The sequence below is a fragment of the Talpa europaea genome (assembly GCF_964194135.1).
Source record: "Talpa europaea genome assembly, chromosome: 4".
NCBI classification, from domain to species: Eukaryota; Metazoa; Chordata; class Mammalia; order Eulipotyphla; family Talpidae; genus Talpa; species Talpa europaea.
In genome coordinates this window covers 115,084,024-115,102,515 of record NC_140070.1, presented here as the reverse complement: position 1 = coordinate 115,102,515, position 18,492 = coordinate 115,084,024, and the positions used below count along the sequence as shown (strand labels likewise).

The 18,492-nt window shown below is 38.2% G+C and overlaps 1 protein-coding gene across 1 annotated transcript; it reads right to left on the bottom strand.

The window, feature by feature from the left end:
* Window positions 1-299: 299 nt before the first annotated feature.
* TRA2B (transformer 2 beta homolog) lies at window positions 300-18,151 on the bottom strand (the record flags this gene model as incomplete). The annotated part of the gene is made up of 8 exons (XM_084231735.1): window positions 300-387; window positions 654-713; window positions 1,893-1,976; window positions 2,965-3,080; window positions 4,411-4,599; window positions 6,134-6,296; window positions 7,341-7,474; window positions 18,116-18,151. 8 exons carry the CDS (start codon window positions 18,149-18,151, stop codon window positions 300-302), a joined length of 870 nt encoding a protein of 289 aa, XP_084087861.1.
* Between the last annotated feature and the right edge of the window lie 341 nt (window positions 18,152-18,492).

Below are 18,492 nucleotides of genomic sequence, written 5' to 3'. Positions count from 1 at the left end.
TGACCTACACTACAGTTATCTATGCATAAATAATAAATCTTTTATTTTTTTATATTTATTTATACAAGAACCGGGGTAAAGTAAGATTCGAGGGAGGGTGAGAGGACTCACCAGAGACAGCGGGGAGCAATAGGCAGACTGACGAAATACACTGCTGAGGGGAGCACTCCATGTGGAACCCTCGCCGGCCAGGACTGAACCGGCGTTACAGAGGCTGCGGACAGCTTCAGAACAGCGCTCAACCGCCTAAGCCACCAGGGGAGGCCCCAATCTTTTTTTTTTTTTTTAAAAGAAAATCATCAGAATAACTTACGAGGCGAGTATGATCGAGATCTGGAACGTGATCTGTATCCTCCACGACTATAGTAAGGAGAAGGTGACCGTCTTCTGTAAACAAATGTCAAGATAGTCTAATTCTCCACAGATTACAAATGATACACTTTTATCATAATCACAATCTATCAGGTCTAATTCCGCCATATTGATCCGACAATAATCTGCTAACCTGTCATTAAGATTCATTTATAGTATCTAAATGAACTTTTATGCAATCTAGTTCTGAATGCCACTTATAATTTATCAAAATACTTGTAAAGTGGGGTTTTTATGTGAGCCATACTGTTTTACAGATTGGAAATTCTCTCCTGGCATACCGGTAAATCTGATCCCTGTCTTGAGCAGCTCTCCATCCTCCTCCTCCTCCACCTCCTCCTCTGTAAGAGCAGAAAAACAACATATTCATTTTTGCAAGTTCTTCTGAAATATACCATTAATGCAGAAAAATCAAAGAACAGAAATAAAAACTCGTTTCTTGTAAGTGAAATGATAAGACATCCCTTTTTGCAAATGGGCCTATAGCTCTCTCTTGTGGCTAGAACAAATTTGATAAAACAAGTAACATTTCTAAATAAATGCTTGAATGAATTAAAATGTGGTGCAGGGGTTAGTCTCAGTCAGCGCAATCAAGCTATCACCAGCCACCGTGGCATGGGTTCTATCCCTGGCCAGGGAGCTGACCCACATGGTACAGCAGACCTCTCCTACCCTTGCTGGCTATTCCCCTCAGCAGTGTATTTCAGTCAATCTGACTGTTCTGCTCCCCACTGTTTCTGGTGAATCCTCTCATCCCTCACAACCGAGGTCTTATATGCATTAAAAAAAAATCTTGGGCCTCCCTGGTGGCACAGCAGTTGAGCATTGTGTTGCGAAGCTGCCCGCAGCCTCTACAGCGCTGGTTCGATACCTGGCCACCGGGCGAGGGTCCCACATGGCGCGCAGACCTCTCCTGCCACCCGCTGCTCCCCTCAAACAGTGTACTTCATTGGTCTGCCTGCTCTGCTCTCCGTTCTGGTGAAATCTCTCACCCTCCCGCACTTCTGACTGTACCCACTGCTTGCATAAATAAATAAATAAATAAATAATCTTTTTTTTTTTAAATCTTAATATATTAAAATATTCACCTCTCACTTGCTGTGGTCAATGCATACTACACAAAATTACATTTTGGCTAGGGAAGGCCTAAGTTGCCTGCCTTGCTAAAATACACTGTCACTTCATTTTTATCTGTTCAAGTACTCTCAAAACATAAAGAAGTGTTTTTCAAGTATAACAAGCATTTTCCTAATAAACCCCCTTAGCTATTATAATATTCTCTGTTGTCCTTTCATAATAACTTCACTCTAAGATTCACCCCCATGTTCTATCTATTGACACATTAGATACTTTTAAAAATTGCTTTTTATAAAGCGGTGTTTTAAAACTCTACTCCTGGATTTTTTAAGTATAAAAGGGAAAGCTTCTAGTAAAGGCTAAAACTTAGGTACAGTGGTGCTTTATAAGAGTTGATGCTTCCTTCGAGTTCTTGGCAATGTTAATCTCCACGGTTAACTCACCTGTATGATCTGCTATAGTAATCCCGATCATCATAACCTCGGTCATAGCCTCTGTCATAGTAATCACGACGTCGTGAGCTGCCACTGTAAACAGTAATTTAATATCTGTTGTTAAAAATGGATCAGTAGCAGAACATGTGACTATCTCATTTGGGTCTTGGGGGTTAACATACAGGCCACACAAGCAAGCTTATGGACACTAGACAACTGTTTCAACCTCTTTATCCCTTTTCCCTCAACAAAAAGATATCTGCTAGTAACTATGAATCTCCAGGCAATGCTTTCCTACTACTATGTTAATTAGAAAATGAATACTTTTACCCCATGAAGTCACTTATGCTGAATTAAGTCACCTTTGCCTTTTCTCTTCTCACATACAATGTATACAAATAATTACCAGTGCTTTTATGGTTAAGGAGGCAGATTCTTACTAATTTGTGTTCAACAACAACTCAAGTTTGGTAATCCCACATTTACCCCAGAGGAGAGTAAAATACATTATGTATGAGGAAAGTGGTACCGGGAAGATCTTTAGTCTACAGAAGTAGACTGAAAGTAGTACATTACAAACCTCTTCCTTGTAAGTGCACTGTATTTAAAGTAAATGAATTTATTTTGGAGCTTTCAGTCAATAAAATATTCACTGGTCATAATGACCAAGGAAGGAAGCACTGTCTCACATTTCAAAACACTGAAGGTTTAAGTTTTCCAATGCTTAAGGGAATAAAAACTTACTATGTCCTTAAACAGCATTTTTATAAACTGCCCCATCCCCATTATATGGTTTGGTTTTCATTATCAGGAGAAATGGCCTAATCAGTAACATTTCATTACCCAGCAAAGCAAAATATATGGCATTACTTTATGATTAAGTGGGATGCGGTCTACTTAATCACGAGGATCAAAACATTTAGTACAAATAGTGTTTCTACTAATGTACTATACTGAATATAGTTTTAGCCAGTGAAAAGAATGATTTTCGTTGTGGTGTAATTAAATGAAATGCCAGAGTCCCCACACCCCCCATTCCTTGGAGGAAGTGAACAAAATTAACCATCAAAATTAAACTTACTAGGTAGGTCTCCCCATGTAAATTCCTGGTGTTGGTGTATGTGGTCTTTTTGTTATAGAGAAATCAACTCTGATTCTACGTCCATCAAGCTCCATTCCATTGGCACGCTCCTTTGCCTTTGAAAGACAGATACATAAGTAGTTATATATATCATGGATATACAGTTGTTATTCAATAACCATAAATGACCTCCACCGAAAACTTAAACCAGACATATTACTCCCTTTTACTTTTTGGTGCATTAAATTCTTTTAACGTTGACCATAACACATGTCCTACATCTTAGTAGGATTCCTTCTTAGCAACAGGTTAGTAGCTGCTCCCCCTAGTAAATTTATTTGTAAAAGCTAGCAACAGAAACTCAGAATTTAACCAAAAAGCTACAAAGGCTGATCTAACCCACAAAATACTTAACATGATTATTATGCCCAATTATAAATGTGACACACTATTTCTATTTTACAGCATTATTTAGTTGACAAATCCTGAATCCCCCAATATTTAAATGGCTAGGAGGAAAAATGAGTTCAAAATATTTCATGATAAAGTAACATGAACATAGCTCCACTGATTTACATGTCTACGGCTTCTTTTTGCTTTACAACAGCAGAGCTGAAAAGCTGTAACTGAGAGCCTAAAGCTCACAAAGCCAAAAATAATTATGGTGTAATCCTTCACAGAAAAGTTTATGGATGTCTCTGGAAGCAAAAAATGTTAAAGAAAAGATGAAGGAAGCTTGCAAGTAGTACACACTAACACGGTATGTACTTAAAAAAATTTCCATTTCAGAAACTTGAACATCTGGCTCAGAACTTATTTGAGGAGGGAGAAATAGTAGATGAGGTCACCTTTAAAATAGTTTATGGCTTTCAAATGTTCACTTTTATAAAGAACTCTAAGATAATTTTATCTAGAGCAATGTGTTTAAAGAACAGATTCACACCCTCAAATTTTAACTTTAGTATCTATATCAAAACTTATGTTGCTTCAAGTTAAATATAAAAACCTGTCACCAAATATATAATCAAAACCACTTCCTTTTTCCTAAGTCATAACTTTTACCTTTAAAATGTTTTGCTCCACTCTAGAAGATAGCCAATGGAAACAAAGACGGAATATTGTAAGCCCTAAATATATGCCATTATCTTCAATAGCTTTTGTATGAAGCGGTATGTTGGGACTTACTTCAAATAACACGGTGGGTGCTGTGTTGGGCCACAAAGGGGGGGGGGGGTTAATGGACCAACTGCTATAGTTCTATTTCTGAAAAAATAAATTCAAAATGCTATACACGCCAATACTTGCTGCTATAACAATGTCCTTTACTCAAACCACAGTTGCACACTATTTACGCCATAAAAGCGAAACGGGCTTTACCCTAGCACTTGTTCATCAGTACTCTGGAATTAATAGAATTGTATTTTATACAGGTAAGACATTACTTACTTCCTTGGCATCATCTACATTTTCAAAATATACAAAGGCAAATCCTCTTGAACGTCTAGACTGTTGGTCATATACAATAGACACATCAGCAATGGGGCCATATTTAGAGAACACTTCCCTTAGATCTCTCTCTGTAGTGTACAAGCTCAATCCAAATACTCCAAGACAACAGTTGGGATCAGGATTTGCCTAGAAATAGAAAAATGGGTCTTTAAAACTTAAAAAATTTGTTCTAAAGTTAAAAAAAAAAAAAAACAACCCAGACATACACAAATTAGTCAAAAAATGTCACTATCAATTAAAGCAGATAATCAATTAAATACTTTCGAAAATATTGCTAGCAAGTGTATTTGAGAATGGGCAGAAGAGACTACATAAGAAATGACTTTTCAACTTTAGAGTTAAGTGGGGAATTAGGGGCTCAGATTAGTGAAAAGTAAACTGGCATCCTGTTTGGAGACTGAAGGGCAATCTGCTAAAGCAATCACACATTTTAGGAATTTCTAAGCAATGTGCACACATTTACAACATCCAACAGAAGGATGAGAAATAGCCTTTTGAGTCAGAGAAAAAGGATAAATGATTAAAATACTGATATAATGCCCATTCAATGAAATGTTCTGCACTGTAAGAGACAACAGAAGGGCATGCTCATCTTGATTCTTTACTTGGAAAAGACCGTATCATGGAGTTCACATATACACGTAAGTGAAGCTATAGGTGTATCCAACCCTTCTTGCAATCATTACAATAAAGAAAAAGGACAGGCTGCTGATATTCTAGTTGCTACAATGAATTTACCAAAACGTTTTATTCCACTAGTTTTTTGTTATGTAGACAAATTCCATTCCACTCACTCAAATACCACCCCCCCATTTGGAACTTCTCATGAAGGTAAGAGAAGCCTCAATACAAGTTAAGTTTTCTTGCTACCTTAAAGTAGAATGCCCCATTTGGTATGACTTGGTAGTTATTTTGTGTCTGGGAAGGCTCAAACTTTCCCCATATAATTTTATATGAGAAATAAACACTCCCAAGCTCAAAACATAACTTAATACCCAAAGTAAAATAAATACTCATGCTTTACTAGTAGGGGAAAACCTATACCTGAATGGAAACACACTTTTTTTCAATGGGAAAGTGAACAGAACATTTTGTAAAAAGTATATTACATCCCAAAAGACCTCAGTAACAGTACTACATGCTTTTGTAATGGTGCAATCAATGTGACAATGTTTTGTTTAGATGTGACTGATATGGGGCCTCCCTGGTGGCACAGCGGGTTGAGCACAGCACTGTGATGGGTTCAATTCCTGGCCAGCCTGGGAGATTCCCAGATGGCACAGCAGACCTGTCCTGTCGCGACCGCTGCTCCCCTCAGCAGTGCTTTCAGTCTGTCCGCCTGTTCTGCTCTCCACTGTCTCTGGTGAATCCTCTCACCCTCCTGCGCCTCTGGCCTGTACCCCAGCTATTGCATAAATAAAAAAATAAAAATCTTTAAAAATAAATAAAAAATAAATGTGACTGGTAAGGCAACCTCTGGACATCACTTTGAAGATAGCTTAAAAATAAACGAAAGGACTGTCTTAATATGCTTATTCAATGCGAAACCTCCAGTGTAAAATAATATAAAGTCCTAACTTAAAAACAGTAAAAAATTTGTGTTATCTAAAGTGCCTATAGTTGGGTCCACAACTTTAAAACCACAATTTTTTCACCTTACCCGATTCCCAACATGACGCCTTCGAGTAGACATGGGAGAATGACTGTGGCTATGCCGTCTTCGATAGTCTCGACTGTAAGACCTGCTACGGGATCTTCTATGGGAGCGGGACCGAGAGCGGGACCTTGTGTAATGCCTCCGAGAACTTCTTCTGGATCTAGACCTGCAAGACAAAAGCTTAGAGGTTATGACTGAATAACCGACAATAAGACACAGCTTTCAATTTTTAAAAACATCTATTCTAGAGTTACACATCAAAAGACGGAACACAAGCCAGGCATTTACTAACAAATGGTGCCAAGTGGAATCTATACTTGCTGCTCTATTGTCTTACTTCAACTCTACGAAAAGTTGCAAAACCACCACTATCTCTCTTCTAACATTTCCTAAAATAACTAAGGAAGAAAGGGAAAATTATCTTTTGAAAATCATGAAAACATAGTGTTTCATAGCTTGATTTGTGTTCTCTTCAACTCAGAATACCACCCTGTTTTCTGCTCCTCCAATTATGTCCACCATTCATTTAGATAAAATCACCATCATAGTAGCTTTCTCCAGCCACTAAAATCAACCAATTGTTCTTAATTAGAGTGAGCATTATCAATTGTGATATAAACCAGGACAAGTTGTAAGAGAGAAAAGAGGTACTCTATAATCAAGCCTGATAACAGGCATAAACTGGGGCCATACCGGGCAAACCAAGACGTATAGCCTACCTTTGACCAACGTTAAAAAAAAGAATGCGCTCTGGTGAAGTATTTTTGTGGTAAAATACATGTATATAATACTAGGCCACACCTATTTATCAAGAATTGCAGTTACTGAAAGCCATATTCTCCAATATATTTGCCATACTAATAAAGCAGCATACTTAAACTCAGTGAATCCTCGCAACAATTATGAAGAGTTAGTGCTATTACTAACTTGCCTTTTATAGAAAAGAAAGCTAAGGTTGAAAAAGGTTAAGTAATCTGCCCAAGTCAGGAAAAAAAAATAGAGTAAGATTTGAACCCTAACTCCAAAAGCCCAGGCTGGCTCTTAACCACTTAGTCTTCTCTCCCAGAACTTACAATTAAGTTCATTTCTAGTACCGGTATTAAATAGGCCAACAAATGATCTAACCCTCTCTAGCTTCCTAATTTACAAAGCACACACCAATTTCACAGCTAAGAGTAACAGAAGAAAATCCCAAGACAGTCTTTCTTACCTAGATTCAGATCTGGACCTGGACTTTGATCTGGAACGCCTGGAATCTTCCTTGGAGCGAGACCTTGCAGGGGTATGCCTTGCAGATTTCCCAGATCCATGAGCACTTCCACTTCTGGAAGCAGAACGGGATTCCTACACGCAGATGTCAAAAGTTTAATTTGTATACTTTCTGGGCAACTTTAAAAACAAATAAGCTGCTGTGAGGTAAATGGCGAGGGAAAGCAATCCCCTTCCAAGATAAGAAAACACAGGTAAGGGCAGGAACTGAATATACCTGATATTAATAGTTACATTGCTCCAACTGACATAAGTCAATTAACTTGACCTTTCCACCTTTTTTGGAGCAGGGATTAAGAGTTAACTGACCCCACTCTTCAGAAAGGGGTGCCAAAGCCAAGCAGTTAAGGGAGCTGTCCAAGGACTGTGTTTCGGGAACATTACTCCATTGAGACTAAAGAAAGAACCTTATTAACTATGACACCTACACCTTATACCTATTTCAATCAAGTAACAATCAACGAAACCAAACCCTATGAAATTCATAAAACTTACTTTTAAAATGCCTTAAAAAAGTAAGATCTCACCTTTTCAAGTTGTACTTATTGTTGAGTGGAGAGACAAGGATGATGTTTCAAGCCCTACCGAAATAGAAATGTAATGGAAATAAAGGACTAGCTTTTGAAGGACACTTGACTGTTAAGACCCTATTACATCTAACCAGTGGGAAGCCACCAAGATCCTTGAAGAACCAAATAGAACTACAACAGAGAAGCAGTTAACTCTGCAGAATCACTAGAGAAAGTACCAGAGATCTACAGCTTCCTCAGGTAAACGGAGATGTACCAGGGTAAACAGATGGAAAACTGGGAATGATTAAGATTGAAGTTATGTAAGACACACTAAAACCACAATAGATTAATTCATAGGGCCCAGAAGCAACCAAGTTCAGGGACTGTATGCAAAAGGCAAAGTTTACATATATATGATCCAAAATTGGGACTAGCTGCATAGGTGACTGGCATCAAAAAAGTCTTCTAAAGAAACTAGCCAAGGAATGAATTAACAGGACTAGTACATCCATGATCCTAAGGAAAAGTCAATTTACCAGAAGCAGCACACAAATATAGCAAGCAATGGAACTATGGAAAGCTTTGCCAAGGAATCAAAACAGAAACGTAAGACAGAACCAAAGGAGAATCCAATACCTAAAAAGACAATCTTACCCATCTTAAAATTAAAAGGCATAAAAAAAAAAATTGCTGACTCTTCCCACCCAAGACAGAGTGAAATGGTCAATTTTAAAAAAGGACACTGCATTAAGTCACTGTAGTTAATGTTGGAACTGCTGGACAAAAGTTATCAGAAGAGACCTTTCTATCTTGGTAGACCTTCTTGAAGGAAGACACAGGTTATTTTAAACTACAGCCCAAAACATACATTCTGTGATTTATAGCATATGGAGAAAATGTGCAAGATTCTTCCTATAATGCTCAAGGGATAATTTTTTTTAATGTTATGCAGAAGAAACAAATTAAGACTTAAAGATTGAAACAAGGAAGAGTAACTCAGCAAAGTTAAAATGAGTTCTGGTCTCCAGAACTAAAACAATTACTGAAACTTCAAATTTATACAGCCATCATAAAACATGGTGTGAAGGGGCATCATGCAACAGCCTGCCCTCTCACTCCCTTTTAGTGACTGCACAGACATGCAAAGGAAAAAATGGTTCTCTTCATTATTAATAATAGCTGACTTTAACATCAAGGGCTGGCTGAAAGATGCACTGCAGCTCCTGATAATCCCTTGCCTTTCCTGGCAATTATTCTGGACACTAGAACATTTTACCTTTACTTTGACAAAGTTCTCAAAAATGGGGGTAGTACCTGCCTGTGGCAGGTACTAGAAAGTAGAAATAAGGAACCCAAAAGTTACAAAGGCTTTGTTTACTCCCATGGCACATTATTTCATGGAATGATTTTAAACCTTTAATGGAAATCTGAGCAAACAGTGATCTAGAAAGGAAAGCAGGGGAGAAGACACTCTTGGATACAAAGATGCCTTGGCTAAGATGTCTTAGTGTAGGAGATAAAGATACCAATGAAACTATTCTATGAGTATTAAAAAAAGGAGGATACCAAAAAAAATCAAGATTCCTTTTAAACCTCTTGCTTCATTAAACAGAAGTCTTATTCCAAGCTAAGATGCTATGCTAATCAGTCCACTAAGGAAGAGAGCATTTCTAGACTAGAACATAAGACTAACAACCCCCCCCCCATATGAAATTTTAGGTCAAAGATAGTTATCTCCAACTATAAAATGTTAACAACTCAACCTGATGTAACCTAGCCATGCACAAATATACACATTTTTCAAGCAACCACTTCTTAGACTAGAAAGCAGAAATTTTCCCTTCCACACTGACACTTGGTTTTCTCACCCAGGATACTGTAGAAGTCAAACCCCTTTGTAGTTACATTGGTCATGCAAAGAAATATATGCAAAGAAATTTAGTCTAGAAAATATGAGACTTGAAACTATTAGTCAACTGTTAAATGCCTAACATTAACTTTCAATCTTAATCTATAAGTAAATCTACAAAGAGCAGCTGGGAAAGCCCCTAAAAATAGAAAAGAAAGTCCAAGTCCACTCTTAAAACTGAAAAAACCAGAAATGTCAACACATTAAAACCCTACCAAAAAGCAGCACTAGCCGGATATCAATACCTCAAGGAAAAGGATCATAAACTTAAAAGTTAGCATGAACAAAATAGTCAGAAATTCCTGAAAAAGTCAAGGACTCACGATCTTATGGAACAAAACATTTTAATCTATACACCTTCCTAATCTAAGAATATTTCAGAAAACTCTTTGAAAGAAATGACAGAAGTGGGAGTAACCATATAATCATTACTTTTCTCCGGTGTAATTAAAAATACCTAGAAGCGGCTAATTAGATTTAGACAGTGGCTTAAAGTATACAGTTTAATCTACACAGGTTCCTTTAGTCGGTTAAGAACCAATTCTTAAAAGCACCAGACATTTATGATGCTATTTAAGTCTCACCCATTTAGTTAGTCAATTTCAGAAGCTTTATGCTCCGTGTCCATGATTTTTTCCTTGGCAAAAGCATCTTCCTGAAACCTTGTTTCTATGATCATCTCAGCTCTACCTGCCAATGGCATTAATCAGCCTTCTTGAGGTATTGTACTTCATTGTCTGTGCCAGAAGAAGCATGTCCCCCCCCACCTCCACTTCCTTATCTCCCCAAAGGCCAGTGACAAAGAGGCCTTGGTTAAGGGAAAAAAACTGGAGTGGATGATACCGTCCACTAGCATCCATGTATTTTTGCTTCATGTCTATATACAGCTTGAGTCATATAGTCAATTCCAAACTGCATTCTTCTCCTTGGAGGGCTATCAGGACTTTTCTCTTTTGAACCCCAAGGATCTTTCAGTCATCCACTTCCTTTTTACCTCCCTGCTCTACCTAATCTGTAATGTATTAATCTATTAGCTTATATAAGGAAATTTTACAAATCAGTATTAAGGCAACACAAATGCTAAAATACTTTAACAACCTATAAGACAAAGGAATAAAAAGTACAAACTACACACTTACTAGGCCCTACACTCTTAAAATAATGCAACCTTTTGGAAATGTCATGTCACTTTTCCTAAGAGATTTAAGATCTGACAACTCTCAGTTTTTTTTTTTTTTTAAAAAGGTTGTCTTTAGGAAGGAGAAGTGACACTCCTGGCTTTCCCACAGGGTAGAAGACAGCTGTTGGCTGGCTACTACTACTTATTGACACTCTCCTTGTCTCATCCAACTGAAAGTTAACATTATACCAGTCACCTGACTCTTCTATTCAGCTAAAACAAAACACACAGAAAGGAAATGACAGAACTACAGGCTTTATTTTCCCACCGGTTGTGGAAGTGGGGTCCAGAACAAAGTTACTCTATGTAATCTATACCTCTTCACATTCTAACTGTTGACAGTAGAAAAGAAAAGGGAATAAGCTGATTCCTGAATAAAGAATCTGCTACTATTGTCACTGTAAGTTAGATTTTCCCGTAACTTGCACGACCCATCTTATTCTAAGGAAAGTCAACTTATTTTTGGTAATAAGTTATACAGCTGGAAAAGGCACCAAACAAAAGAATTAAGAACCAGCCATATGAATTTAGCAAAAACATTCCCTTTAAAGTTAGGGCCCAAATGGCCTGGTTTCCCACTAATGCCACCTGGAAAGTGATGCTTTCATAAATGCCTCAAGAACTATCCTGTTCAATACTTTATTTGGATGTTGGGGGTTTGGACACATCGCCTTCCCAGTAACATTCTTTAGTAAAGCTTTGACAAACTTATGAAACACTTTACTATCACTGCTCAGTATTGAAGGACAGGGGTCAGTGCATTAAAATTCCAAAGGGGTGGGGGTGGCAGAGACCACCAGTTCCAACTCTAGAGGTAGGCACTGATGCCCCAGCATCAGCAAAGTTAGAGGAAAAGTCTAGAGGGGACAACACGAAGTCAACTGTTACCCATGCTTGGAGACCTCATTCCTGCCTGATATTTGACTACAATAGATTATTTTTTAAAATTGCATTCAATCATTTGACTAAGAGGTTAAAATTAGAATTACCTAATTTAAACGTTTCCCCTGGAAGGCACTTCTTTACCCTGTATATATTTTCTTCTATTAAACAAATAATGCATGCATGTTTAGCAAAATATACAGGGACACATAAACAGACTAGTAATTACTTAGCGTAGTGCTTTCTGATTCCAGATTACTTCTTATCTTAACTTCATTTTTATTTCTTTTCTTCATTCTTCCGTTTCAAATTCTGACTTCTTTCATCTTCCCCACTTCACACAAATTGCTCAATATTCTACAAGTGGGACTTCTGGTCTGATAATTAGCATGCATTCTTTCTTTTATTTTTTCAAATTTCAGCTTCACTTATTCCTGAGCTTCAAATACTCATTTATAAAACTTGTCAAATGACGACTTCCGCATTTTCCTTCTTCAACATTAACCTTAATAGAAAAAGAACAGGATGAAGAATATTTTAAAACTCCAGGATAAAATCCAGTGCCAAACTGAAACTAGAAAAAAAAAAATCCCTTTTGATGTTTTGGATTAAAAAAAAAAAAAACTAGAATATGCAGCTCAAAAAACTGAAACTACATAATTTCTTGTTGATATATGGTAATCAATCTCATTTGTCTACTCCAAAATAGATTTATCATGCTTAAGTTCAATGTGAAGTGCGCAACTGAACATTTACTGTTCATCTAACATGTTAAAATCTATAATTACATTTCACACTTCTTACTTATTATATTCATCAATAGAATGTAAGTGTCAAAAGCACATTTCTAGTCAAAAAGTGACATGTCAATACAAAAGTGCAAGAAAGGAAAGCACGGACAATTCATTTGTACAATAATGACAAGGCTCAGGGTTGAAGAGGCTTTACAAATTGTGATCTGGCTAGATAAACTGAGAACTGTATTTAATGCCACGCATTTTTGTATAGCATATCAAAAAAAATTTCAAAGAAATACAATGCCAGGGAATCTAAAAATTTGGACAATAGTATTCAATCCACCCCTAGAAGTGCTTAATGTGATTTTATAATATGAATTTCCATCTTAGACTAGTATCAAACAAAATCTAGTCGACCCAGCACTACATGCAAAGAAAGCAGAACAAACAACTCCAACAATGGTGTTCTCAGTTTTTTACAATTTCCCCCCTCAATGAACTATTAAAATCATCTGCTGTCCAAAAGAGAAAACCCTACTTTTAAAGGTGGTGAGATTGAAAGAAATTTATAGCTCACCTCCTGAAATATTTAAAAAGACAGTATCATTTAATAGCTCAATGAAACATGTCTTTGCTGAACACCCTGGACACAATACTGCCTTTATAAAACATCCTAGCTTTCCCTTATCCTGCATTTGCATCTTATGATTGTTCTAATTGCACTGTCAGTAATATCCTGGCCTAGCTTTATTTTCTCTGGGTGGGGGTGAGAAACGAAAGTTTTTATTATACCTATCAGCCATAAAAACCACCATGGCTATTATGGTAAGTAGTGTGATGTCTTTTCTAAGAAAGCATTATTTTCAGCATAGCTCTTCAACACCAACTACTATCTATTTAATCCAGGAAAATATAAGTTTTTTTTTAAAACTTAAGGGACTCACAGTTAATTGATTTTCCTTTTTAATATCCATCACTAAAATGTAATGGGAAATGTTTGCTGGCAGCACAAATGTAATCGTGGAATCAGAATGCCCAAGCAGGTTTCCTCAGGGCCTCCTAGAGATTATGTACAGACATGGGGCTAAGATGCAGAAAGTAGTGGAATAGAGGCCAAACCTTTACATATCACAACTATTCAAAAATGGATGCACCTTCCTGCTGTCATTGTTACCCCATTCCTTACTTTATTTTATAATCGAAGACTACAACCAAGTATTGTAAATATTAACTTTATTTCAATCCAGCTCATGTGGCCACTTAATAAAACCAGATCAACTATTGGGCTGTTGTTACACACATTTGGTTAAGAGATCCTCCTTAGAACTAAGCAGAAATGTTCGCCATCAACGTTTTTGTTAAAAAGATACTAGGGGTTACAACCGGAATTCATGTATTAAAAACATGCAAGTTGTTGATGAAAAGCTAATTTTTTAAAATATTGGGAGGGGGTAAAGAAATACTTGATCCTGCTACAGTAAGCTTGGCTCTTATCAACCAACTGACATGTCTACATTAGTTGTAAGCTCATGCTTTTAAAAGATCATTTTGCAAAAAAAACGCACAAGTTCTTTTAAGTATACATTCATATAACATACAATATTTTCTAGCAAAAGTTAAAGTATGCTTTTTGACCTTTTCAGAAGACTTTCTAAAAATACAAATCAATGCAAAAACAGGCCTCATTCATCCTGTATTAACAATCAACATTGATAAAATAATGATCTAACAGAATCTCCAAAACTCAACTCAAAGCAAAGATGTTGGGGGAATTTGAAGACTAACCTGCTATAGTGAAGAACTTTTTTGGACTTGACGCTTAAAAATCAAGACTAAGTGACGATATTCTATATAACCCACATCCACAAAATCTACACTGGGTAAAACTAACAATGCCTAAACATCACTCACCTTTCTATCACTATTTTAAGAAAAGGTTACACACAATGCTAAGGTTCAAGACATACGGATATATTATCTTTCTCTTGGGCAAAGTGTGAACTCAACTATGAGATTTAATATTCACCATTCAGATTTTGGGTTTTATTGGAGGCAACATAAGGGGAAAGGGCTGTATGAGGTGAATTCCATTTAACATCATGTGCTATCACTTGCATTCTTATTCAACCTTTTGACAAAACCAGTAGTACTTACCTGGTAATCACTTGCAATTTCTGTCTCAAAATGCCAATATCTAGTGCCAGACAATATTCACAACATTAAAGCATTCTTAATTAAAATCGAGAAAAATATTCAACCTGGTTTCTTCAAGAGACTTGTACCTAACCAGACTCAGTGAAACAAAACAATGGCAACTATTTTCCTCTCACTCAACATTAACACAATTCTTTATTTAAGGAATTTGGTGCAATGGCTAAAATTCTTTAGAAAGAAACAGATTGAGATGTTTTAGTTTTGAAAATCAGAATTAGAGGCTGAAAACAAAAGAACAAAAAAAAAAGGGACAATCTAAGATTAAGCAGAAGAGAAAAACTGCAGAATTTGAAAGGCAGTTTGATGGGATGGCATTCCAGGTGTTATTCATTTCTAAGAAATTAAGACTAAAGATAATATCTCTACTGTAAACATGTTACTTCTACAAAACAGCCAATGTCCTATCAGTATTTTCCTAAACTGTGTGCCATTGTAATCTTTATCTCACAGAATATAAACTCATTTGGTCCACTGAGTTTTTTGGATCTTAAGACTCATTTGCGATTAAAACTGTTGGAACAGCAAAACAGTGCCAAACCAAGATTAAACATACAAACCTATGTACGTAAACACTGACTATCGTTGAGCCTTAAAGATTCAACAATTCCCCAATTATCATGCACCTCTAAACTTGCTAACTCTTACCATGCTCTCATACTTCCAAATTGTGAATCAAAATAACTTAAGATTGCCTCTTTTTAACAAAGGAACTTGTCAACCGCTTTGCAAAAAAAATGGTTTGGTTAAGAGCAAGACTTGACTTTGGAGATGGAAAAGGATTTTCTTTTTTATGTTGGTTGGCCAGATAAACTGAGAAAAGTGCAAGCCAAGAGTGCACTAATAAAAGTGTGACATGAACTACAAAAATCCCAAGAACTCATCCTAGGACACAAGGGAACACACCCAACCACAGTTGTAAGTATGTAGAACTTGATCAAGTTCAACATACTCGCCTAATAAGCCACTTGCAGAGTGACCAAATTAATAATCACACACAACCTCATTCTATTTAGAAAAGGAATTTATGGTCTTAGGAAGTGTGTTTGGTAACCTTCTATAAAGTTACCGGGGACAAGGAGACCATGACTGCATTTCCTGAATTGACTTGAGTTAATTTAGTTTAGGAGGGCCCAGAGTGGAATGAAAGTAAGTAATTTTTCAGGATCCAGAGAAGTTATCCAAACCAGGAACGAAGATTACCCAGAAGGCAACTTTCCCACTGCTTTCAGACATTTACAAAAGTAAGTATTTAGTCGAGACCTGTTCTACCTATGCTTTTTAATTGCAAATTTAAGCAGTTTCATCTACCTTTCTTTTCGCTTTTGCCAAACACTGTTTATGAGCAGAAACACGTTTCATGTCTATTCTAACTACCCCAACTGAAAGCCACCACGAACCACCACGCAAAATACTGTATAAGTTTCCCAAAATTTCAAAGTTTAAAGAAATCTCTTCCAGAAGACTCATAAAAGTATCAACTTCTGACACGTAACTTTTAACTCTCTCCTTAGAATTCAGTAAATACCCAGTCTATGTAATAGAACTGTGAAAAACACTAGGTCGTAGTTTGTACCAGAAAGGGGGAAAACGAAATCAAAAATTTCTAATTAACTGAGATGCCAATGCCTCTAGAGCTGGATCTCAAATCAGGACCTATTTACAACTGCTTCCCTTCTTTTGCAAAATATGGTAATTTACTCTTCTTCAGCCAAATTTCTCATCTTCCCAAGCACACCATTTTAAGTAATTTACTCAGCTACATTCAACTGAGCGCCCCTTTAGCCAAAGTCAGTCGTTGTGTTTTCTCAACGACTGAGTTAGTAACAACACCTAGGATTAGTTTCAACAGTACATTCAACTTCTGGTAGAATGAGCTCAATCAAAACTTTGTTTACCTAAGAAAACCTAACCGCAGGCATACACCGTGGACACAGCAAGCTGTATCATGTTAGGAAAAAAAATAGAAAAACCCAATATTCACCCTTATATATAAAGGCGAGGTCTTAGCAAATCAAATTGATCCGATTTGGCTCCAAAGTTACACATTGAGTTAAGGTTCCAGGAATTCACATAGGTATTGTATTAAAATACCCTTCTATCAATTCACCCCAAATCTGTTTTATACGACTGTGCTAAGATACTTCAATAGATTTACCTGTCAATTATTACTAAGATATTAAGGTGACTCTACCAGACAAAAAAATACTAACAACTCACTCTTATAAAGTGTGTGTCAAGTTCTAGGCAGTTTTACACTAACAAATTCTCCTAATCTTTGGCTATGCAATAGTCTGGCAAGCCTTTTTTTTTGCATCGTCAATACCAAGGCCCTGAAACCAATCATCACAACATGCCGTTTAAGCCCGACAATGTCTTATCCCTGCAATTTACTCAACCTTCACCCAACTCCACTTTTGGAAGGCGGAGACTTAAACAACAAAAAAACCCCCAACGAAACACACACACAAAACTACTACAATGCAATTGAACGACTCCCTACACTCTTCCCTGACAATTTCTCCTGGAATCGCGGTGGGGGAGGAGAGGGTAAACGGGACAACACTCCTGAAAGCAAAATCTCAGCGTCTTCGTGGTCTATTCTTTTCAGATCTATAATGACCTTTGCTTTGAAAACCCTCTTGGGATCAAATAAAAGCACTCCTTTTAACCCAAACACAAAGCCCGCGCACAGTCCCCTCAAGCTAACGGGCCCAGAACGTTCGTCTACCGCATTCATTTTCCTCCTCCTAAAATCGCCAACTTCCTAGTCTCCATACTTTCGGAGCCCACAAGATGAGCCTTCCTTATCTTGAGTACGGAAGTCGCCAAAGGAGGTCGCCTTTTTTTCTTTCAAGCCCACGCGGCACCGTGAGGCGCGGGCCCGCGTTGACGCGCGGCTTCTCCGCCATTTTGTGCCTCTGGCAGCGCGCCCAGCCCGCCAATCCAAGATGGCTGCGGCGAGGCTTCGCAGGAGAGCAACGGCGAAATAAGATACTGCTCCCCTCCCCCAACACCGAGGGGACGCAGCGGCCATTTTTAATCTTCGCCCCCTTATAACGGAAAAAAAAAACCGCCGTCTCGGGGACAAGGCTACCTACACCCGCCGGTGGCCTCCTTCACGACTAAAGATATTTTTCACAGGGGCTTTCTAACTAACCCCTGACTTCCATCGCTCCCGGCCTCAGACTTCGGCGTGTAAATCACCCGCCTCGAGGCCGACGGGCCTAGAAAGATACAAGAAGCTGGGACCACACAGCCGCCCCCTGCAACACCTCTACGTACCCGCTCGCCGTAGTTCTGCTCGCCGCTGTCGCTCATGACTCCTAGCTGCTACCGCCGCTCGACGTGCTTCCAGCGAAGCTGCCAACCTCCCGCACCTTCTTTACGGAGGCTCCGCCGCAGCCTCGCCGAGCGCACTGGTTTCCGAGCCGCCCAGAGCCGAAGCACTCCGCACCGCCTCCGCACGGACTCTAAGTCTTCCGGACGTGACGCGGCGCTCCTAAACTCGGCCCCTCCCCCTCCCAGAACGCGCGCTTTCTTAGCCCCGCCCCGCACTTGCCCTTTCTAGCGGCAGCGAGGTCAGACCCGGATGTGACGTCAGCCCCGCGCCTCCCCCGGCCCTGCCCCCATCCCTGGGGCTCTGTGAGGCGGGAAAGTGA